At 41.5% G+C, this 25,954-nt stretch overlaps 1 protein-coding gene across 1 annotated transcript; it reads left to right on the forward strand.

Annotated features, from left to right (window-relative positions):
• The first annotated feature begins 298 nt into the window (after window positions 1-298).
• Window positions 299-25,673, forward strand: slc8a2b (solute carrier family 8 member 2b). The gene is made up of 16 exons (XM_033977443.2): window positions 299-367; window positions 6,953-7,059; window positions 19,043-19,450; window positions 19,853-19,990; window positions 20,058-20,285; window positions 20,379-20,756; window positions 20,847-20,972; window positions 21,615-21,810; window positions 22,115-22,245; window positions 22,401-22,774; window positions 22,899-23,002; window positions 23,094-23,111; window positions 23,249-23,373; window positions 23,671-23,770; window positions 23,877-24,152; window positions 24,227-25,673. The coding sequence occupies exons 3-16, from the start codon at window positions 19,064-19,066 to the stop codon at window positions 24,601-24,603; spliced, it is 2,958 nt and encodes a 985-aa protein (XP_033833334.1). The 5' UTR covers window positions 299-367; window positions 6,953-7,059; window positions 19,043-19,063; the 3' UTR covers window positions 24,604-25,673.
• Window positions 25,674-25,954: the final 281 nt, after the last annotated feature.

The raw sequence follows: 25,954 nt of genomic DNA on the forward strand, positions 1-25,954 counted from the left end.
ATCTGCTTTAGAAGATAGCCAGTCTAAGTTGAAATCCATAAACACGAGGAGCTCAAATGATGCATAAGAAGCTAAGAAATCCATGAAATCATCTAGTGGGGCAGAGTCCACCAATATTAAGTCCACCAATAATGTAGCCATAAGATGAGCCAGTCATTATAATGTCCCCACCAGTTCATGCAACAATGAACTGAGGATGACTGAAACTGCTAATGTTGTATTTTAACTTAAACGTCAGGATCGCGTGCGCGCACCCGCACACCCCGCCCTCCGCGTTCAGCACTTGCGCGTGGCCGTGTGTTTATGAAGGAAAGCGCCAGCATCCAGTGTCGTCCCACAGTGAACTGCAGCGGCTGAACCGGACCAGGTAAGAGCCGTGCGCACGGGGCAGGCGGGAGGGAGGACATTGTCGGGACTGTGGAGACGGGGCTTTGGTGACAGTTGTATTGAAGCGCCTTTTGTTATAGTCGTTTGGGTACAAGTTCAAGTGACACAAACAAGGTTCGGAGACACTAACGCGGCAGCGCAGCATCCCTACTGGCAACCGCCCCTTTTAGGCGGTGTCAGACGGGGCATGGCTGGCCCGGAATCACAGTCTCGGAACACGCGCGTAGAGTGGGGTTTTGAAGCGGCCCCAGTGGAATGAGTGATGTGTGATACTGGGATCAGATGCCTTTTGGAGTGGTGATGGAGAGGGCCCGCGCGTCTTACACGCTCTGATAAATGGGAAGTGATGGTCCGCTGCGCTGACGCTGCAGTGGGAGTCAGTTCCTGAGGCAGATAGCACACCTCCCATCTCTGTGTGTGTGTTCTCCAACACACGAGCGTGAGGTTGTGTAACGGTGCGTAACGGTGCACCAGTTTCTCCAGTGTCGGTCTGTGTGGATGCGCTGCAGTGGTTGGCTGCTTTAGGACAGCTCTGGCTCTTCTTGGGACTGCGGACAGTGGTACTGATGCATGCAGAGGACAGTGGGATTCTCCTGTGCAGGGGCTTCCCTATAAGCCCCGCCCTCCTCCTGCAGTTTCATGGGTATCCCTCGTCCCCTTCAGAAGACCAGCCCTTTTTGGACACTGCCTGAGATTCTGTGCAAGTACAGAATGTGCAACAGTGCGGGAACAAGATAAGGCTAAAATTGTTTGTTGTAGTAAACAGTTACATAAGTGAGATGTTGTGTTGTCTGAAGAAGCTGAGAGGCTCATGGACACAGAGCCTTTGATCTTCCATCATCTCCCTCTCCTCCACATGTGAGTGGCCCTCCCTCTCTTTCTCTCTCTCCGCTCTGCCCCTCCCGTCTTTTCACTCATTCACTGTGACAGCCCAGCTCCCCAGGCTTTCTGCATCCACCCACTGTTTCCTCTGCGGGAGCCACATTTCTCAAATACATCGGAGTAGGGCTGTGGTGGCTGATATCGTGCTGTTGTTTTAGGCCATACATAAATGCTCTGTGGCCTGCTGCTCCTTCTGCTACTTCCTTGACATTGACAAACTGCACCAGGAGCGGGGCTTCAGTCATGTTAAATCTGCTGTTGTCGTAGTTACTGCTATTGTAGTGTGCTGTGCAGGGTCCCATGTGGCTGCTGTCTTTTGTACAGATACTGTTTGCTATGTGGGGCCATACTCACAGAACAGGGCTCTTCCAACCCTCAGCCTGAAAGTGTAATTATAAACCGTTTAGGGGAGAGCGATCACACTTGTGTCTGTGCTTAAAATACAATTTGAATCCTGTGTGCTTTGCTTCTGTTTGCTCATTATTATGTCATTTGTTTAGCCAATATGTGTCACAGCTGTCCTGGGGGGACTAAACGAAGCAACATTCTGCACATGTGGACTGCTCAGAATCAGAATTTGAATTTACAAAGTCCATTTTCAGCAGATTTTAGTGTTTTGTTTGAAAATTGAACTTCTATTAGCCTATCATCTTAAACTCAATATTTGATATCTTAAACTCAGTATTTGATAGATCACTATTTAACCCTTGCACACAGCACTGAGATCACATCACATGGCATTAATCACATTGAAAGGTAATGTTTCCATTTCACATCCCTGCAGTATTTGTCATATTACACACTTGGGCTCACTAATCTTGAGGGGTGAAAAAATGGCACATGTACAAATGAGAATCTCGTTTCAACAAGTAACTCAGCAGCAGAGCACCAGGAACACCAGCCTGGGTCAATGTCTGCATAGGCACGTCATTACCTTCGTTCCAGTGTGATTTATAGCGGAATCGGTGAAGTACAGCAGGCTCATGGGGTCCAATTTTAAACAGCAATTTTCTCAAACCATGGCATTTTAATTATTCATGCACAGAAAATCCGTTAGATTCAGTGTTTCTCAGTGAATAGTCTTTAGGCGAACCACCATACACAATAGTAAGACTGACAAAGACTAATTTGATTATCTATTTTTGTAAATTTTTGTAACTCAAACATCCAGACAGTATCTATTGCTTTTATGCATTCTGTTTACATTTATATTTGATATTCAACCTTTGTGTTGAATCTGAGGCTAGCATCAGTGGTGAAGTCATGTATTATTTATAATGTCCCTACACACATCGATATTATATTACTGGATGGAAGCCCGTGAGATTGATGGAGGGATATGTAATTGAAAAAAAGGCTACCATAACATTTTGATTTACTGTTAAGCACTGGCTTGATGTCATTGTGCATTTGGTCATCCATTCTGAAGATTCTCAAAGGGGACTATATCCTTTCTGTTCTAGGCGGCATACGTTCATTTTTTTTGTATTTTATGAAAGGGCAGCAGCAGCACAGTTGTTAGAGCAGTCATGTAGCAACCGGAGCATAGGAGGTCTGGACCCCGCTCAGATCAGTGCACAGTGTTATTGTGATTTTGGACACTTCAACCACCTTACCTACGAATTAATGTTGCGTGTTTGTGATAGCGTTGTGAAAGTAAAATAAATAAATAAATTAAATAAATTACCAAAATACGAAACAATACTACACCAGTACCAAAAACTAGGCACTCGTTTGAGTTGTTATTCAAGAAGACCTATTGTGTTTTTTTGATCTGCTATATAGTTATAATCTATGACACCTGTTGATCATTATTTTATAATTTGCACATTTTAAATCGCAATATTGATCTGTCCATCTGTCCATTTTCCTCCGCTTATTCGGAGCCGAGTCACAAGGGCAGCAGTCTAAGCAGTGACTCTCAGACTTCTCTCACCCCAGACACGTCCTCCAGCTCCTTCGGTGGTTCCCAAGGTCAGCCGAGAGACACAGTCCCTCCAGCAAGTTCTGGGTCTTCCCTGGGGCCTCCTCCCAATGGGACATGCCCGAAACACCTCCCTAGGGAGGCATCCAGGAGGCATCCTGAACAGATGCCCGAGCCACCTCAACTGCCCTCTCGACTTAGAGGAGCCGTGGCTCTACTCCGAGCTCCTCGCATGTGAGTGAGCTCCTCACCCTATCCCTAAGGGAGCACCCAGCCACCCTGCGGAGGAAACCCATTTCGGCTGCTTGTATCCACAATCTTATCCTTTCGGTCATTACCTAAAGCTCATGACCATAGGTAGGAATGTAGATTGACCGGTAAATCAAGAGCTTTGTCTTTTGGCTCAACTCCTTCTTCACCACAACAGTCCGATATATCGACTGCAGATGCTGCACCAATCTGCCTGTCAATTTCACGCTCCATCCTTCCCTCACTTGTGAACAAGTCCCCAAGATACTTGAACTCCTCCACTTGAGGCAAGGACTCACCACCCACCCGGAGAGGACAAGTCACCTTTTTCCGGTCGAGAACCATGGCCTCGGATTTGGAGGAGCTGATTGTCATCCTAGCCACTTCACACTCAAATGCAAACTGCCCCAGTGTTTGCAGCAGGTCCTGGCTCGATGAAGCCATCAGGACAACATCATCTTTTTTATTTATTTATTTATTTATTTTAATTAGGACAGTGCATATTAATCAACATGTCAACAAACAGCATCAATGTAAATATGCCGGAATTAGCACAATAGCTACTTTACATCCATTGTCCTAAGGCAGGTCAGAAACAGAACATTTAGAGAAACACACAGATGAGACAAAAGTGCACATAGACATGACAACAAGTGGACCACAATAGACCATATTCTGAGTTTAAGATGCCCCAAGAAAAAATAAATAAATAAATACAAATAAATAAAAAAATCTAGATGTGTGAGCATGTTTGACTATTTTTTAACCAATGTTTCAGAGTGTTCTTGGAGGTTGAAAAGGACCCACAGTTCCTGACATGGGCCGGTAATGTGTTCCATGACTATGATCCTCTGACAGACGTCACCATTTGGCCAAATTTGGTCCTGCGTCTCCGTACGTTACAGTCTCCTCTGGTCAATGCTCTGGTATTAACTCGGTCAGTCATTTTTTTACTTATAAAATCCATTAATGGTGGAGGAGCAAGTCCATTTAAAACTTTAAAAATAAGGTAAGCATCCATAAATACCTGATAACTTTCAAGATCCAGAATATTATATTTACTTAAGATATTACAATAGTGATACTGTAGAGGCTTTTTGTCCAGTGTTTTCAGTGTTTTTTTTGAAGAGGGACTTTAGGGGCTTCAGGATGGACTCTGATGTATGAGACCATGTGGTATAGCAGTAAGATATGTGACTGAATATCATGGCATGCATATACGCCTTTGCTGATTCTGTTGTCAGATAAGGTCTTATATGTTTGAAATTTGACAGATTTAATTTAATTATATAAGAATTTTTTTTAACATGCTGTTTAAAATTTAGAGTCAAAAACTACCCCAAGGTATTTAAATTGTTCAACCACATCTAGTCGCTCCCCATTGACCAACACAGATGGTTGCTCACCCCCTGCTGGAGAGAAAAACATACAGACTGTCTTTTTAGTGTTGAGATGCAGGCCAGAGTCATGGAGCCAGTGGGACACTGGTACCATGGCACCCGAGAGCACTGCATCTTCCATCTGATAGTCTACCTCCATGGCCTCCCCGAACTTATGGACAAACTGAGGCCAGCACAGCAGTCCAATAACAAAACACCACTCAAGTTCATATCAGGGAGGTCATTCTTCACAATCACGCCCCTTCAGGTGTCACTGTCTAGTACCCCTCCCAGAAACTCCAAGAAGGCCAGGTACTCTGCACTGCTGTTTGGCCCATAGGCCGACACAACAGTTCGAGACCTGTCCCTGACCCGAAGGGGGCAACCCTCTCGTTCACAGGGGTGAACTCCAATACACAGCGGCTAAACTTTGGGACAATGAACAAGTCCATCCCAGCTTGCTCGCCGTGGGCAATGCCAGAGAAATGGAGAGTCCAGCCCCTCTCAGGGAGTTGAGTTCCAGAGCCGAAGCTATGCATGGAGATGAGGCCAACTATATCTAGTCAGTAATGCTCAACGTCCCGCAAAAGCTCAGGCTCCTTCACCCCTGTGAGGAGACATTCCATGTCCCCAGAGCCAGGCTCCATGTGCGGACTGCTGCCCAGCTCTCTTTGCACCAACTCCTCACGGATCCTCCCGCAGGTGGAGGGTCCATGGGAGAATGGCCCGACGTCGGTCCTTCGGGCTGTGCCTGACCGGGCCCCGTGGGGACCACCAGACACTCGCTGTCGAGCACCCACCCCAAGCCTGGCTCCAGGGGTGGGTGCTCTGACCTTGTTGTTGTATTCTTCATTCAAGATTTTTTAACCACTCTTGGTCTGACCCGTCCTCAGGACTTGTTTGCCATGGGTGACCCTACCAAGGGCATGAAGCCCCTGACAACATAGCTCCCAGGATCATTTGGGTGCTCATACCCCTCCACCACATTAAGGTAGCAGTTCAAGGAGGGGAATATTGATCGACAACAACTTACTTGAAGAAACAATTTTGGCAACTTCCATGTTAGAAAACTGTGGTGCCCAATGGGTGGAGACGTCACTGTAAATATCATCACAACAAACCGGTAGGCTAGATCATATGAATTAGTGGCAAATAAAAAAAAAAAAGTTTTTTATTTGTACCAAAAAGAGTATGCGACGCTGCTGAATCCTGTGTATCATCGATTCAGAAACTAAAATTCAAGTACTAGTAAGTATGGAACAGCGGGTGTGTACCGGTGGTGGTGAAAACGGGGATTGATTGGCTCCACTCTAGATACAACTTCAAGAGGGTAAAAGAGAAAGGGAAACAGCTATAACATGGTTAAAATCTCAGACAATTTTGCAGAATAGGTCTTTTTTAATATTGACAACATCACATACATAGGACAATGTTGATTTCCTGAACAGTTTTGATTTCTATCAGTATTAGACCACATACTATAGCCACAATAGCCTGCATTCGCATTCTATAATTTGATGGTGGCATAGTTTAATGGAGGGCAGGAGGCTATAATTGATTGGCTTTCCAAACTTGTCATATTAATTTCAGAGTTTCAGTTAACAGCACTCACATCCTTGGGTTGAATAATGCATGCCACCACCTCCTGAGCTTAATGTGGAAAAGTAATTTCACTTTTGTCTGTTTATGCAGGGGGGGAAAGAAATTTATGCCAGTTTGTGTTTCATGTGGATAGGTTCAGTAATCACAGAGATACTAACCATAAACCTTGACTATTAAACAGCAAATTACACTATAGTCTTCTGACCTGTGCTCCAGCTCAGTTTGATGTCATGTGACCCCAACTAATTATCTCTTCTCTTACGCAAAAACAGAATTTTTATCTTCATTGTGGTATCAAAATTGCTCTAAGCCTTTTCCTTAGTTGAAGCTGAAATTCTTATATGGTGAAAACACTAGCAGAGTGCGATGGTTCTTGGAGTGTGGAGTGAATGAATAATGCACCAAGAGATTTGAGTGTCAGAAATAGAGCTATAGGCCTATAATACTATTACTAATGCATGTATCATTTTTATTTGTATTAACTGCATTATTAGAACACCCTAAATATTTGAAATATGTTTGTGTCCAGGTGATGGAGTTCCTGCTTCTCTCTCATGTGCCTTTGAGGAACACTCTCCACCTGCTCTGACTGAAGATACTGCTGTTTGGACCAATGCTTCCCCGCACCCACTCAAAGTAAGGAACATGCCTGTGTACGCCGGTGTATGAATGTGTGTGCGAATGGGTGAGTGGTCCCTTAATGTAAAGAGCTTTAAGTGCTTTGAAGGTGGAAAAGAGCTGTATAAAAATGTGACCATTTACAATGTAGAGCAATATGACAAAAAATTGGATGGCTCAATTTTGGACTCTGTTGTAATTTTTTTAATTTAAAACAAACAATATAGATTTCATTATTAATTTCATGGACAACTTTCAATTAGTGCCATTTAACACAAGAAGTAGTCAAATTTATTCCTCCAAGGTCCAAAGTCTGCTCCAAACCACATGCTTTTACTGGAAGAAGATTAGCTGTAGACCCTTTGATTCAAAAGACCCAAGCTCATCATTGACTATTTTAAATTAATGGTACGAAATTTGATTCACATTTAGTCAGTTGCACCACTGAACTCCACTGAAGAATTCCATGTAATCCTTATTAAAGATTAGGCATTTCAACTTTTCTGGAGGTAACTGCAAGCCCATTGAATTAAGAAATGAGTGTTTGTCCACTTATCCAAAGGTTGGTGGTTTGAATCCCGCTTCCAACAAACATCACTGGTCAGATCCACTGACCCACAGGTTGGTGGTGTGATTCCAGCTCCCACAGATCAATACCTCCATTATGTCCTTGGGCTGTTATGTCCTCAAGGCACTCCAAGCACGCTTTGAGTGCTGTGAAATGTGACCATTTACCATTACCATGTACATATATTAGGGCTGCAAGATTAATCACAGTTAGCAAATCGCAAAGGCTGTAATTTTGCTCCATAATTTCTGTCACAAGAATCAAAATATCCTGTCTTATTCTGCAGCTAGTTTAGATCACTAGATGTTGTTTCTTTTGCATTAACCCCCAAGAGCTTTTGAATTTAAGGCCAGTTTGGGTCAGACATGTAATTGGATCATAGAGACACTTCATTGTTTTGAGAGCCTTTCCCAGTGCCAAGCCTCTTCCTTAATGCGTTTATTCCACCAGTCTATTGGGTTATCTGTTCTCTGTTCGAAAATGAAGATAATATTACTACTGGGACTTGAAAGATGAGGGCAATCTGGCAACAAGTTCACAACATGATTTTCTTGCAGCCAGGTCACAATTTCAATTTGATCATGTTTTATGTAGACTTTGTATTTCTCTGTTGTCTTTTAAGTTTGTCAAAAGTATTGAAAATAAAATTAATTAATACTAACTAGTACTGATATGTCGATATGTGGGCAAGTATTGATACTGCAAAAATCACATTAACAGAACAAAATCTGAGCTTTCCAGAATAGTTTTAGTGGGATTTTAAGCTTTATCACAGAGGTGTCCAAACTATGGCCCGGGTGCCAAATGCGGCCCTCAGGCCTCCTGCTGAACTAGCCCAATTGATCATAAGCAGTACTTTTAACAGAAAATTAAACTATTTATAGCACTGTAACCTCAAATATCACATTGCAGTGTGATACAGACCTAAAATGAATGTGTTTCAAGCCATAGTAATTTACAGCGGCTCTGTGAAATCTGTCTTTAAAGCATCACACTGCATCGATCACTGGTCTGTGGCCCTCCACTTCGAACATGTTTTGAGATGTGGCCCTCTTTAAAAATAAAGTTTGGACACCTCTGCTTTATCAGAACTACTGTCAGACCTCCTATTAAAGTAAACTATTATTTTGTTCTGGAAAATATATTCTGTTCTTAAAAAAAGAACATTTTTATCTTAATTGTGGTATCGTAATCAGTATTGAGTTTTGAATTTCTTAGTATCAATATCAAGTTTTAAATCGCAATATCGTGACAACATTATTGTCTTTAAGGTAAATAAAGGTAGGTAAATAAAGGAGGTAAATAAAGTCATCTGCTTCTTCTGAAACTTCACACTTTACGGTGATTGGTTGAATCCAGCTGTCACTCACCCAGAGCATTACAGGGGCCACATGTTGAAACATAGACGAAGCGGAGGGCTATAGACTGGTCAATAGAGTGAATAATTCAAATGGGTGCTTTTAGCCGAGGTTAGACTGAGCCACAAGACTTTCATTTAGGTGGAGAACATCAATAGGACACGCTGAAATGTTTGAGATTGGCTTTATAAAGGGTAGATTTTTAACACTTGCCGTAAAGTGCATTATACTTGACTGTTTGTGCCAATTCTCCAGGGAGTCTGAGGGCCAAGAAAAATTGGTCTGAGGACAGCATTTCTTTCCTATAAAAATAATTTACTTGTTCTAATGGCTGCCTTTGTGAGTTGATAATTGTGCCAACTCTAATTGCGATTTCAAATTGTTAGCAATATATTGTGCAGCGCTAGCGTTTGAGCAGACAGCAGCGTTAAATTGATATAGAATATATTATTATCAATGCTAAAACTGGCATTTAGACTAGATGTTGAAATTTTAATACTGTGACACCACTAATAGAATCTGCTATGACTAAAAATAGCAGATAGTGACAGGCGTGAGATCTTTATTTGAGTTTTGCCTGCACATCATCCAGCAGCTCTATAGTAAGTGTGAATGTTCGTTTGACCTTGCTTAGGCCATACTTGTCGGAATGGTTTACTGTTCATCTATTAGCCTTGCCCGGAGGAGAGATTAAATGGACCTAAATTGCTGAGAAAGCAGGGCGCGTGTCTGTGCCAGACTCTGAATGATGTCCCCAAAAGTGCTGTTAGCACAACAGGACAAAAGCACCAGTCTGCAGTCTGGAATGTTTGTTATTCTCAATATGAATCTGAAATGGCGTGGACCACCTCTTGTACCATATATATCGGGCTGCCCAAGTGTGGACAAAATCATTATATGGGGTTGCAATTTGATTCATATACCAACGTTAAACAAAGAAGAATGGACTTCTTAATGCCATCTTCCATCAAGTCACTGTAAAGTGGCTCTGCTCCAGGTTATAAAGTGCAAACATGTCATTTAGAGCAGAATTTAAAGCAGCACTATGGAATTCTTTTGAAGATGAGAGATACTGCTTTGCCTAGAATGTTGCAGAGTATGGTTTTAAACTTATCCATCTCTGTGAAGACATGTAGAGGACATCACTGGCCAAGTTACAGGCCAGTTCCCATTCACAGCAAAAATGCATGTTCACCAAGGTATTTTTGAGCTATGGGGAAAAGCAAAGGAATCTTCACGAGAAATGTTACAAGTGTACCTTTAATTTGTGCGTAATTGGACTGAAAATTATATTAAGAACACAACCTGACCTTTAATTTTAAATGCAAGTGCTGGATTTCTATATGAATACTGTATATGATGGGTTATGTCTTCATCAGATGATAATCGGATGCTGGAGCCACACATTAGAAAGCTGTCACCTGCTGCTCCGCCCACACAGAGAGGGCACGGCGCACCAGCTGTCCCCTGGCCCTGAATACTTACACTCAGGGTTTTTCAGCTCAGGGTAATTATAAACCAATATTAAGATGTTTGTTTCATTTTATTTAGTCAAGCGCTCGCACAAAAGTCTTCTGACACTATAGAGCGATAAACATATTTGCCAGTAATGTCCAAGCTGCTTATCGGGTGGTTCCACAGCTATTTTGTTTGCTCTTATTTGTTTGGCGAATGCTTCTACACGGATAATTTCAGGCTTTCCAAACAAAAGGGCAAATAACTGTCGAACAATATTAAAAGTAAACAAGAGAGTGCTAGAACGGGTCTGTAGATGCTGCGTCATGACTGGTAAATACAATTCTTTTGTGTGTCTGATCAATTTAATCAATTTACATCGTGGTTTAAAGGTAAAAGGTGCACTGTGTAATGTTTCTGTTGTTTGTATTTGACCAGAAAAGCCCCTCTGAGAATTAGAATTTCTTTTTCCACAGAGTCCAGGCCCTGGGAGCATGCTGTATATGCGTATTGGGTAACCTAGCCTCTTGGTTAACTCTGAGATATTACACAGTTATCGTTGGTTTATACGTAGTGCCTGTGTAATAAATAAAATAAACTTACATAGACATTGTTATGTTTTGATTTGAGCTGTGGAGTGTTGAATAAATAACTAATTTTTATTGCAGTTCATGTTCATTAACAATAATACACATATACAATAATTTTGTCATGGAAATCCTGCCATGATGGTTCTTAATAATATAATTTTAAAAGTGTAATGTCATACTGTGGGACATTCTAGTTACATTGCGACATCTACATCTACACTGCGCTAAGACAGAGATGTAGTGTGCTTTTAACATTAATACGAGGTGTGACACAGGCCTTATCCCGCTCTATACATATTTAAACTTTGATCTTTTGATAGTGCAAAAGCGCTAAACTCAGAGTCAGATTACAGATTACAGATTGATGCTTCAAATTACTAAACAGTGTGATGTCAGATGGCTCAGCGGGCTGGTGTTAAGCTCACATGCATGCTCACAAGCACCACTTGCCTGCTTGTGTATGGCAGCGCGCACTGCCTTATGTCTCTTTTGTAATGAAGACGAGTATGTTACATAAGGCCATCTGACATTCTTTATAATGCTTTCGCACAAACACGGCCTCTTTTCCATATGGCATCACCGGAAAAAATAAATATCTGATGGGACCAGCAAGATTTGAAATATATATGTCTGTAAATACATACATTTGTTATATAAAGGCCCTATAGTTTGAAATGGTGGTGCTGGATGGCTGGTGGCTATTACAGTTTTGGTAATTGGATAGTAAATATTGAACAAAAATATTGCTTGTTTCAAATTCATCCTAATCCCCCCACAAAGAACAACATTTGTACATTTACTTTATGGATATAAATAAATCCATTTAGACCCAGAATGTCCCGCATTATGGAATTCAACAAATCTAAACCACCTGCAAAGTAATGAGCCCGATATGTTTTTCAAGGTATTTCTTTAGCAAAAATATGGCTTGTTTTAAATTCAACCTAATCCCCCTACAAAGAACAACATTTGTACGTTTACTGTATGGATATAAATAAATCCATTAAGACCCAGAATGTCCCACATTATGGCATTAAACAAATCTAAACCACCTGCAAAGTTATGGATCCTGTATGTTTTTCAAGGTATTTCTTTAGCAAAAATATGGCTTGTTTCAAATTAAACCTAATCCCCCCACAAAGAATGACATTTATACATTTTCTGTATGGATATAAATAAATCCATTTAGCCCCAGAATGTCCCACATTATAGCATTTAACAAATCTAAACCACCTGCAAAGTAATGGGTCCTACATGTTTTTCAAGGTAATTCTTTAGCAAAGAAACGGCCTGTAATGAAATGAATGCTGTTGTGTAACTTAATGCCGTAATATGTAGCATTCCGAGACAAGCAGGTAACGGACCTTCCACTAGAAAAGTTCCATAGTGCATCTTTAAGGTAGGAATGAGATATCAACAAATTCCGCTGCAAAAACTGTGCACATTTTGTTAACAACAATAACCCAAGAGCAGATTTATACCCATAGACTCTATAACGGGCACAATAGTGAAATAAAAATACCAGGATCATGTAGAGCGGGTTAATACGAACATTTTAAGACCAAAATAACGAGCCTGACAGCAGCAGTTACAGAGAGAGGGGCAACAGTTTTTTTTATGTAAAGTGAATTGGAGCCAGAGTCAGTGGAGCCGGAAATTAGTTCAGCCTTCTATGACTTAAATCTTATCATATTGCCAATAAAATAGCCCAAAATTTCTCTGTAGTGCAAAGCAAAATGTACACATGATAAATATAAAATTGACCCAATAAAACATTGTTCTGACAGACCTAATTACAATCGTAAAAATATGTATTTGCTACTTTACGCGCCAGTGTGAGGAAAAGACCTCTGTTACTATGGATTCAGTCCAAGTTATGAGCATCACCTAAAAATGAAACACAAAACATAAAAAAAAGTATTGCTTGTCTCATCTCACCGTAATAACAATACCTCACTGGCCCATTACTGGCCTTTATCAAATTCTCAACAGCAACCTATAGCTACATCTCATGTCTCTGCTCGCCCCCACATCCACACTTTCAATCCTGCTTATTCCGCAGAAGAGCTCCCCTCACTGTGCAACGAGAGCTTAATTACTCCTTCACTCTGCGGGCATGACGATCAAATCAATACAAGCGCTAGCCAAAGAGAACCGCTTTGATCCTGTCTCTCCTCTCTCATATCGTCTTCTCTGCAATTAGCAAATAAGGTCTAGAGATTGACATTAATTTATTGCTCCTTTTAATGAAATTCTAACTCCCCATGGGCTGTAGACTGGCATTCAACTAGTGGCTTGGGCAGCATTGTGAGGTATAATAATGTTTATGTGTGTATTGGTTCTGTCTACATTGTATAGGTGAAAGAGATGTGTATACGTTGTTGTTAGTTTTATGGTTCACTTGTGTTTTGTGTGTCACTCTCTACCTACGCAGTGTTTGTATTTTTAGCGTTTTAGCAAGTTTTTGCTATAATGCTAAGATATCATCTGATTATTGTCACTGGTGAAGTAAAAACATATATATTGAAATTGTATGAATATTGCCCACCCCTACTTGACATCACCCGTATACTTTGCCTGGTAATGATATATACTTCTGTAGTAGTTATACTGAGGAGTGTCAGGCTGGTCACTGCTCCTTCTAATTCAGACCGTACCTTGTGATCAGATGTGTTTATTTCAGTGCTGTGTTTTAAATTAAAAAAGCTTACTGGTCGTCTGTCATTTAAAACTAAATTAAATTTCTCTCACTTTTGATTAAAGACGCTGTACCTGATTTTTACTGTTTTAAAAATGTGAAAAACACAACGAGCCTAGTTCAATTTAAACGGTCCAATGGTCCAAAGCTATCCCTCACATTCCTCAGGCATCCTGAGCATCCTAATTATTCACAGCCATGACTTTATAAGCACAATTTTCAGAGACCAGTGCAGAATTTTGCAGTCACAGTAAAAACTAACAAAAATTAGCACACTAACATGCACTTCCTGATTACCGGACAATAAAACACTTTATAGTTAGAGGCAGACAGCACGCAGCTGATGTATTTTGACCTCAAGGCCTGTTCAGATGGAGGGCTTCAGATGGAGGGCTTTTAACAGAAGTCACTTTCGGCCCCTTTCTTTTTCCTCTCAAGCCATATTTGTTTTGTTATTGTGGACCAGGTCTGTCCCTGATTGGCTAATCCACCAATCAATCACGCCCGTTTGAAAACAGGAAGATTCATCAGTGACCAGACTCACATCTTCATAAAGTATCAGAGAGGTGTGTATTCTGGATCCCAGGTGGCCCTTTGGGTAGAATGTGTAACAAAATGTGTAGTTTGTGCCCTTCCTCAGGGTGCCAGGAAGGCCATGCTGGGCCCAAACACAGTGGTGTATATTTTATGTCAATAGCCATGCTGTAATAAAAGCTTTTTTGTTTTTTTTCTTAAACAACAGAGTGCTTTAGATTTGTTTGTTTTGTTTTGTTTTTTGGCATATTGAAGACACAAGCTACACATTACACCCAAAAGATGACTGTTTTCCCTTGTAAAGAACCACCCGTATCACCAATTGAGAGACCTGTTTTTGAACATTTTTGGACCCACACAGCACTGCTTATCCTTTGTATTCTTGACTGGCTTCATTAAATTTGAATATAACAGAATCTTTGGCTGCAGGGGTAGAAGTTCATCTTTGGCTGGCTATATAAAAACTTCACAAGGATAACATAACAGTGGGCCTATGGTGAAACACAACAGCCCATTATAAAACACACATTCATTTAAATGGCTATTGCATTTTAATCCCTGCTTTCAGACAGGAAACAACTATATTTTTAAAGGGGCATATTGTATAAAATTGACTTTTATGAGCTTTAAACTATGTTATAACAGCATTCCCTCATCATTAACTTACTCAGAGCTGCATTTTGGCTGATCTATGCATGTTTGAGCATCTCATATCATTTTACATTTGAGGCTTGAGTGCTCAGAAAAGGTTTCACCGATCCCCTATCTCCGCCCACTGCTCTGTACTTTTTTGAACCTGACATGATTGACCTAGAGTCTGAAAGAATAATCAATTTTATTTTTACTTCAAAACTCGTAAATGAAAATATTTTATTTGTTACTGTAAAAGAGGAAGAAAAGGGCCCAGCAGCAGAGAATCAATACATTTTGAACAGGAAATCAATGGACCTGTTTCTATTGTCAAGCCCATGTAGATCAATAATGTGGTTTGCAGTGAATAATTTAAAAGAATGATCTACATATTTTATAGTTTCAGTCTAAATAACTGTAAAAATGCACAATATGTATTCTTTAAAACAGGCATCACCAAAGTGTTTAATTAAGATTTCCCTTAAAGGAGCATTAGGCAAGTTACAGAGTTTTTGTACTAGTATGCCACTTATGGCGTGAAGTGAAACTGACACTGCAGCTGCAGAAACAACTGGATCAACATTTCTCTTTAGATCACATTATGCTGTTAAACTTGTGAGTTGCTAATAATGATTAGCTTTCCTCGCAAACAATTTGACGGTGTCATCATGGCTCACTTAAATGCAGCTTGCAAACAAGTCACACATTACTTCATAATGATGCAAGTGACTGAGTCACCTCAAGCTTGCTATTCATGTAGTACAAATAAAGGAATCAGTGGTGCCCGTGATCAAACTGGAAGAGTGGCTACAGCAGAAAAACATCAGACAAACATCAGACATCTCAGTTCAGAAAAATGCAGTACTAGGAACAGCAAAGATACTGCACAGAACCCTCAAGCTCCCAGGCCGTGAGTGTGGAAAATGAGTCCATCTGCGGAGGTTGAGGATGAGATTTTTATGCATATATATATATATATATATATATATATATATATATATATATATATATATATATATACAATTTAAACCTTCATTTAACAAAGTCAAGATGTTCTCATGTATCTTTATTTGTTTAATCATAACTTTTATGTACCGGTAAATTGCAGCCCTTGTTAACATTATGGTTGCAATTACCGCTACGTATGTCACATAGAATTGTCACAATAACCTATTTTGAAGCTACAGACCATCACAGAGAAATACTTCTATATAAAGCCCCAAAATATATAGTTCCAGCTTTTACATATTGAATAATAAGTTGATATAATGATTATGATGACAGGCCTAATGTCACATCTGCTGCCCACATTCAACCAGGAAGAAAAATGACGTAGTGTATATGAAAGGTTAGACCACACTTTCCATTAAAACATTGTTATCAAGATCATATTAAAGGCTTACATTTCAACAATTTTGGTGATGTTTATATTTTTACTTTTTCCTTCCAGCTTGGCCATAGCCAGCAGTTGTGACATATGTAGAGAGGTCATTCTCCTGTTAACGAGCAACCATAATGCTACCAAGGGCCAAATCTTGTCTAATTTACTTTATCTGGTGAATAAAGATAAATGAGAACACCTTTATTTACTTAGATTAAAGTTTAAACTGTCAGAAAAAAGCCTCCTCTGGTGTGGAAATGGTCTCTGCATATTGGATGGAGTTTTCGGTGTTGATGACATAGGTACAAGTATTCTCTTTTAGAACTTACTGCTACTTCCTGTATTTTTGTACTTTTCTTCTCATTTTTTTTTTTTTTTTTTTTTTTTACAAACTTCCACTTAACTGATGTAAAACCAGTGGTGGAAGGTTACAAAGTAAAAGTAGTAAAGTACTGCACTTAAGTAGAATTTATAGGTTTCTGTACTTTACTTAAGTAGATTTTACAGTGGATACTTTATAGTTTTACTTCACTACATTTGAGAGCAGGGATCTGTACGTTCTACTCCACTACATTTTTGAACTGGACTGAAAAGTAAAAAGTACTTTTCATATGATTTGAGGGGTTGTTTTTACCATGACTGAAGTTTTAGAATTCAAGCTTCAGCAAATAAAAATGTGTATATTGTATTGTGTTGTTGACTAAAATATGTATCATTTTTAATCAATATCACCACATTTAACACTTTAACAAATTAACAACACTTGTGTAAAATACTTTTTACTCTTTAAGTACATTTTTAAATGGGTGCTTTTGCCTAAGTAATTTTATCATGCGATTATTTACTTGTACCTCTGTATCAGTATTTTTTTACTTACCTAACCAAACCAAGTAATACATAGAAAACAGGGAAACCTACCATATGCTCTTTGGGAATTCCCTTAAGATTTTCACACTGGCCTGTACAAGCTGAGCACAACCAGACTGTAAATATGTAATCCCTCTCCAATACTGCTCTCTTGACATCATGAATCCTTCGACACGAGCCCCCACACATGTAACTGTGTACATTGCAGCAGCTAAAGTTGCTTAGCAGCATCTTGTTGTTGCCAAAGTGCTGTTTTGTGTGGAGGCTCCCAGGGGCCAAGTGGGGGACAGGCAGAGCAGCACACGCCTTTGTCAGGCTAACGCTTTCGATGCTATACACTGCCACTATGGTATGTATGAATAATGTGCAAATATTGAAATAACTACGCTTGTTTGATGCATGTTTCAGCTGTAGATATGTTTTTATACCTGGGTACTTGCTTGATTACAAAGTATATATCAAACTCATCTGAACAAGTATCAATAATATGGTTAGGCAATTCATCTACTTTTTATTGAAATTGAGAATTGTTAACATCTAACTGTCAGTTATCAGTTTGGACCTTTTCAATGGAGAGCTCCACAGCCAATCGTTTGTCAGTAAAAGCATAGGGTTTGGGCAGAGTTCAGACTTTGGAGGAAGAAATGTGACTAGTTTTGTGTTTAATAGAAATATAAAAATTCTGTATTGATGATGCTCATGAAAACAAATAAATACTGAAAGATTTCGATTTAAACATGACCTAACTGTGTCCTTATGTAGAAACAAAAATAAGCGTGTTCAAAACAAATGTAGATTTTACTGATAACAATTGTAATGTTCATTCATTCTTAATAATGCTTTAAAAAAAAAACACTGGAGAAAATTGGTGTTTTGTTTCTCAATACAATTTTCAAATCATAAAGCAGAAGGAGTTGCTTGTTTCAATGCTGAAATCTGGCCTCTGTGATCTGAATCATCAGCTCAGTGAATTCTGGAGGTTCTGAGCATTCACATGAGGCATGGCCTTAAGGCTCTGGCAATCCAGGTTGAGTTGTGATCTAGTACCTTTTTGAAAATTGTAAGTGTGCCGGTTACATATAGTTCCTTTAAAGAAACTACTATTTTGAATTGAAAATTACATTATATTATATTTTGTATTATCATTATGGTATCAGTTCAGTATTGGGTATCAAACTTTTCGCTTAGGGTCAAAACCAAGTTTGAAATGATAGTATTGTGAGCACACTACAAGCCTGCAAGATCTGGGAGTTTGCTGATGTGTTTCTGAGCACCGGCTCAGTAAGTATGGCGTAATTAGATTTGAATATGTCCAGGAGGTGTGTACGTATGTGTGTGTGTGTGTGTGTGGGTGTGTGTGTGTGTGTGTGTGTGTGTGTGGGTGTGTGTGTGTGTGTGTGTGAACGTACATGTGAATGTTCTGTAGGTGTAGCCATGTGAAGAGTACAAACAGCAGATGGCCGGGTGGATGTAGCGGAAGCGCTGAGGCTTATGGGTAGCAGTATGCCAAGGGTGCAGGTGGAGACAAGCAAAAAGCAGTAATTGGTCTGAGTGTGCACAATTACAACAGTGACTAAATACTCATTTTGAATGTGGGATATGACAGAATGACATTTTAATGGTGGTTATAGTGAGAAGAGACATTGCAATTTTACAACAATTATTATTCACATTTCACACAACACATAACCAAACAACAGTGGAACACATGTGCTTTCATATTTGTGACCAGCTTTATTTAATCAAACTGAATTGAATTGTTGTAATGAAACAAAAAATCTTACATTTTTGGAGACTTATTTTTGCTTCAAAAATGTATGTGATTGTTACATAAATAAAAGTGTTGTAGCCCAGCCACAGCGACAGAAAACTGATACAAAAATAAACAAACATATTTCTTCCCATACATTTGTTTTGTAGGTGAGCTAACAGTCCAGCCCCATGAGGCCAGCTCCAGTAATGCATCACAGAGGCTTCAACATGCCTCTGTCCAGCCTCCTGGCCCTGACCCTGGTGCTGCTGGTGCCCACCTGTTGGGCTGAGTCCCAGCGCAGTGACCCGGTGGTGGGAAGTGCCCTGCCCTCCACCCTGATCCCCTACACTGTTATGCCCTCGGGTAACAGTAGCTTCCCCTGGAAGGACAAGTGTGATGAGGAGACCGTGTGCAGGCCCGGCATCCTCCTCCCTGTGTGGGAGCCTGCCGACCCCGGGCTGGGGCAAAAGGTGGCCCGCGCTGTGGTCTACTTTGTGTCGCTCATGTACATGTTCATGGGAGTGTCCATCATTGCAGACCGCTTCATGGCGTCCATCGAGGTCATCACATCACAGGTCTGTGAGCTGCTCAGTCTGAAGTCATACAAGTCTGTGTGGTTTCATGTTACACTGCATCACATGGCCTCCGGCTGACAGTCACACTTATGAGTCATGGGTTAGGATATGTGTATGGTAATATGAAATCAGGGAGAAAGCATTTTACACTTTCTTTGTAGAATCTAGGCCACAATTTGATCTTCTATAATGCTTGTACAGTTAGTATGGTAGCCTTACTGTAAGAGGCAGTTCAATGTGCTCCATATAAATCATTATTGGCATAACACTAAGATCTTTACTAAGGAAGATCCTGAAATGGAGTGTGTGGAGTTTTAAGGATAAGGGTATTATCTAAGAAAACAATGAAAATTGACCTTATGGAGGGCATCGTGATACTGTAAGTGAAATGTGTGTCTCCAGGAGAAGGAAGTGACCATAACACTGCCCAATGGAGAGACATCTTTAGCAACGGTTAGAATCTGGAACGAGACTGTGTCCAACCTGACTCTGATGGCTCTGGGCTCCAGTGCTCCTGAGATCCTCCTGTCTGTCATAGAGGTAGGTCCACTGAGAGTCTGCTGTAGACTGCCTTGGCACTCACCTGTGTGTATATTGCCACCTGCAGGTATGTGGTCACGAGTTTAAGGCTGGAGAGCTGGGTCCGGGCACTATTGTTGGCAGCGCTGCCTTTAACATGTTCGTCATCATCGCCATCTGTGTGTGGACTATTCCCAATGGAGAGTCACGCAAAATCAAACACCTGCGCGTGTTCTTCATCACAGCATTCTGGAGTATCTTTGCCTACATCTGGCTCTACCTCATCCTGTCAGTCATTTCGCCTGGCGAGGTGCAGGTGGGTATGGGCTGTAGATGATGTTATGATGGGTGGATTCTACACATTACTGAGTGTATGCGATGGTTTCTGAGTGCAAGTGCTGTGTTCCAGATTTGGGAGGCACTTGTCACACTGCTCTTCTTCCCTGTGTGTGTGCTACTGGCCTGGATCGCAGACCGCCGCCTCCTCTTCTATAAATACATGGGCAAGCGTTACCGTGCCGACAAGCGCCGTGGCATTGTGGTGGAGACAGAGGGGGATCTGACTCCCAATAAAGCCACAATGGAGATGGTCGTTGATGGCAAGTTCCCGACACGAGGGGGCACCATGGCTGAAAACTGCAGGGGAAACACTCAGGATGACACAACTCTAGACAACTCTACGGGAGCAGCAGGAGCCTCTGCCACCGGAGGAAGCCATCTGCCCACCTCCAACAGCACAATGGTCAACATGGAGAGCAACCGTGAGCTGGACGAGAGCCGCAAGGAGGTGAGGTTCACTGTCTGTTACTCAGATAACTAACACATATCATCAGTGGTACCAATATAAACCCACCTGCTCTGATCTGCCTGTGCCCAGGTGATCCGCATCCTGAGAGAGCTGAAGCAGAAGTATCCGGATAAAGAGCTGGACCAGCTAATGGAACTGGCCAACTACTATGCTCTGCTGCACCAGCAGAAGAGCAGGGCCTTCTATCGCATCCAGGTGAGACCGCTGTCCAACGGGTCCATGTATACACTTGGGACTAGATCAGTCCAAGGACTGCCAAACTACAAATCAATGAATGGAATACAACTACATATGCGTTATCTAGCACAAACCAGTTTGTAGGTAGTGGAGAGGGTAGGTCAGTAGTAAGCCTCATGTTTAGAAAGAACAAGGTAGTTTTCAATGTGGTCTTAAAACAGAGGAACAGAATGACTGTTATCCAAGAGAGGCTGACTCATAATAAAGTTTCCATCCACTGTAATGCAATAATGCATTGATCCACTGTTCAACAGGCTCAGATAACAATAACCAGTAAAGTTAGCAAAATATAAGTAAATAATAAAATGTGTTGTTGTTACACCTTCTCTACATCCTACAGAATTATACAGACCCTGAAATATATATATCTGAAATGATGTCATGACCACAACTAATAATAGCAACACACTTGCCATAATTTAATTTTAGATGGAGAGCATGTTCCTATACAAGTGTATGGGAAATTCACAATACTTTAATTAAAAATAAATAAATCCATATATGTTGAACCTTGACATAGTTTGTTAGGGGTTGGATCTGTAAAACTGCCATATTAATATTCCAAGTCCTTTCCACTGACAAGCATGATGTTATGTTAAGGCCACACGGATGATGATTGGAGCGGGGAACGTGCTGAAGAAGCATGCAGCGGACAATGCCAGGCGCACAGTGATCACACAGGAGGAGACCCAAGAGGAGGACGACCTCGACATCTGCAGCCACATCTCTTTTGAAAGCCCCCACAGCCAGTGCATGGAGAACTGTGGAGTGCTCATCCTCACTGTGGTCTGCCATGGTATGCTAAGGCTGCTAGTCTGTCAATCACATGTCCAACACAACAGGAATAGACATAGAAATATAAGGGATAAATTTGTGAAAGACGAAATGATCTAGACAATTATTCTTGAGAGGTGAATTATGAAGGACAAAATGTAAACTGTCAATCACATGTCCAACACAACAGGAATAGACATAGAAATATAAGGGATAAATTTGTGAAAGACGAAATGATCTAGAAAATTATTCTTGAGAGGTGAATTATGAAGGACAAAATGTAAACTGAATACCCTCCTCATAAGTGCACTTGTTCTGTGTTGTAGGTGGTTTGGGAGAGAACACCTTCTATGTCGACTACAGGACTGAGGATGGCTCTGCAAACGCAGGCTCAGATTATGATTATAGTGAAGGAACTTTGGTCTTCAAACCTGGAGACACACGCAAAGAGATCAAGGTGAGCGAGACCATCCAAGCACCTGACCCTGAACATTCTGTCTTCTGTTTTTGTCTAAAATGGTGTTTAGTAATTGAAGCTGAAACAGATCTGACTTTATAACTGTGAGTAGCACAGTGAACAGGAGCAGGTCTGATGTTTTGTCCCCGCTGCAGGTGGGCATCATTGATGATGACATATTTGAGGAGGATGAGCACTTCTTTGTCCGCCTGTTGAATTTGCGTGTGGGTGACGCAGAGGGCATGTTTGAAAGTGACGAGGTGGGTGCTGCTCCCAAAGCCCGTCTGGTTGAGCCCCTGGTTGCCACGGTGACCATCCTTGATGATGACCACGCAGGAATCTTCACATTCAGCGACAGCACATGTCGTGTGAGTGAGAGTGTGGGCACAATGGAGGTGACGGTGGTCCGCAACTCTGGAGCTCGAGGCACAGTCATCCTCCCGTACCACACTGAGGCAGGCACTGCCAAGCCTGGGGAGGACTACGAGGACGCCCACGGCGAACTGGAGTTTACCAACGACCAAACCACGTAAGTCTGCTCACACTCAGGCTCTCATCACTTTGCTTTCATAAATACTGAGATACACAGATTCATTGTGTATTGCTGTTACTGCTGTTGCCTCTGTCTTATTGTCTTGTTTGAATGTGTTCAGTCAGACGATTCAGGTGCGGATCATTGATGATGAGGAGTATGAGAAGAAGGAGAGCTTCTATATTGTCCTGGAGGAGCCACGCTGGCTAAAAAGAGGCATCTCAGGTACTTCTGATGTTTTGATGATGATTTCACATGCTACGGTTCTGTTTGTAGACTGAATCTAACCACATTTTGTTGTTTTCTTCCTCTACAGCCTTGCTTCTCAACCAAGGTAAGACAATTTTCAAAGTTAACATTATACAGTACAAGGTTTGGCTTTTTATTAACATTAATTGTCGCACCTGCTGAACATTTTTTAGTAAACGCATGTGTAAGCATGAGTGAAATCCTGTATGTGTGTCCACTCAGAGGGGCAGGAGGGACAGCTGAGTGCAGAGGAGGAGGAGGCTCGGAGGATCGCTGAGATGGGGAAGCCCATTCTGGGAGAACACAGTCGCCTGGAGGTGGTCATCGAGGAGTCCTATGAGTTTAAGGTGCTCCATCCTCCCAGTCTCTTAATATATCACCTGTCACCAATGGTTACTGTGGAAGTAGAGGAGACGCTCTCATATTTATATAAAAAATAAATGTGATTATGTTTATGTAAATGTGCGTTCCACTTTTAGAATTTTCTTTTGCTACTGGATGAAGGTTAAAGAAATACATTTCACTATATATTGAGTTTGATACTTGTATAAAATAAAAGTAATCCTATTTTGGTTTTATTGGTGAAGTAACTGTACCACAATGAGTACAGATTTTGCAATAACATGTTGTGTTGTAATCTCCAGAGCACAGTGGACAAACTGATAAAGAAGACCAACCTGGCTCTGGTCATTGGCACACACTCTTGGAGGGAGCAGTTTGTGGACGCTGTGACTGTCAGTGCAGGTGAGAGCAACTCTGTGGGTGGTGTTTACATTGATGGTGCACATTACACTTTGTGTAGTTATATAGTAAAGTTTTTTCATACTATAGTTATACTGTGTGTTCATAGGTGATGGGGACGAGGACGAGGAAGGCCGAGAGGAGCGCCTCCCTTCCTGTTATGACTATGTCATGCACTTCCTCACTGTGTTCTGGAAGGTGCTGTTTGCCTGTGTTCCTCCCACAGAATATTGGAATGGCTGGGCCTGCTTCTGCGTGTCCATCAGTGTCATCGGGGTCCTCACAGCCATCATCGGAGACCTGGCCTCTCACTTTGGCTGCACTGTGGGCCTACGAGACACCGTCACAGCTGTGGTCTTTGTAGCTCTGGGAACGTCTATTCCAGGTGAGGAGGACTTCACATAACTTCACATGATACATGATACATACAGGTGTAATAAAGCATTCTCTCCTCCACAGACACCTTTGCCAGTAAAGTAGCAGCCATACAGGACCAGCACGCTGATGCCTCTGTGGGCAATGTGACCGGCAGTAATGCCGTCAATGTATTCCTGGGGATTGGAGTGGCCTGGTCTGTGGCGGCTGTATACTGTAAGATCAAAGGGAAGAAGTTCATAGTGGACCCTGGCTCTTTGGCCTTCTCGGTCACTCTCTTCACCATATTTGCGTTCATCTGCATGGCTGTGCTGCTGTTCCGCCGCCGGCCTTCTATCGGGGGGGAGCTGGGGGGGCCCAAAGTGCCACGTCTCCTCACCACTCTGCTCTTCCTGGGCCTTTGGTTCCTCTACATCCTATTCTCCAGCCTGGAAGCCTACTGCCACATCAGTGGCTTTTAAGCACAAACACCTCTGGATGCCACCAGGCTGCACACACGGCTTAGTACCTGCAGTAGTTTTTCACTGCGTGGCGTTCATAATGACTGTAAATAAGCATGAAGTTCTCCAACATAAAGTGATAGCAGCAGCTGCGTGTGGTGAGCAGAACTGACAACATGAGTGATAATGTTTACATTCACTAAAGACCAATAACACAAGGCTGCATCATCAGGCAGTTTGAAAACAAAAGACAAGTTTGAACATTGTAGCAACTGTCATTGCAGCTTTTTGGAGTTTGTTAGCCAGACCAGTGCAGCTTATAGTTTCAACTGCTCCCTTCTGTAGTCCTGCTCATGCAAGTCACATATGGAATGGTCTTTTTCAAGGCATGGAGCAGAGGCTGGGTCCAGGGTGAGACAAAGGCCCCTAAATATAAACAATGTAAATAAATAGTACCACAAAATATTGTGTGCAAGGAAATTATAGACAAAAAAACAAAGCACTGCCACTCCCTTTTTCTGATATAATTAGTGTACCCCACCCAGTAGACTGTTGTTTGTATGGGCTATGGGTAAATTTTGCCGTAGTATTAATGATGGCAAACAGAGCCTATGAGTCTTTCCCATGACTGTAGGAGGAGAGCCGTCACTGGTCTGAGTCTAGGAGCATTTTTAAGAGTGAGTGTGAGTGAAACCCAAGAGGAAGGACCAATGTGTTTATGAGCCATATGCCTGGTCTCCAGGGTCCCAGTGATGATGTCAGTTAGGTGTATGTCAATGATCCCTTGCATGTATGTAGCTGTTTCTCTGACAATATCATGGCTGCTACTGTGTGTCCTTAATGTGAAGTGTGTAGTGGGAGCTCAGAAGGACCAAAGGATATGATCCTCTTTACATAAGTGACAGTGTTAGTAACCCAGACATCTACATCCCTATCAAGAGAAATGTTTTCCGCCGTTCTTATTTGACTAAATACTGCTGCCACAGAGCCTTTAGTTCACATCACAGAAGCAATTGTTTATTGCTCGTGCTCACAATGGCCTTCATTCATCAAACCTGTGCCAGACGAGTACAGCCATTTGTCTGTTCTGAGCTCAGGCTGGTCACACTATCTGAGCTCAGCCTGATCACTAGTCAGACTTCACAGAGAGTAGGTCCCCCCTCTTACAGCTTCATTTTATTCTTGCAAATAGTATTTTCATATATTACCTGGCACTTCTTTGCACCCATTCAAAACTGCTATAGAACATACTCCATTGTTGTAGTCCACTGATCACATGAAAACAGTTGTGTTCATGCCAGCATTGTTAACACTGATATGACTGACAAATGAGTGGATTAGTGCTTAGCACTGCTGCACCATCATGATAAGG

This window comes from Periophthalmus magnuspinnatus, chromosome 13, assembly GCF_009829125.3.
Source record: "Periophthalmus magnuspinnatus isolate fPerMag1 chromosome 13, fPerMag1.2.pri, whole genome shotgun sequence".
Lineage (NCBI taxonomy): Eukaryota > Metazoa > Chordata > Actinopteri > Gobiiformes > Gobiidae > Periophthalmus > Periophthalmus magnuspinnatus.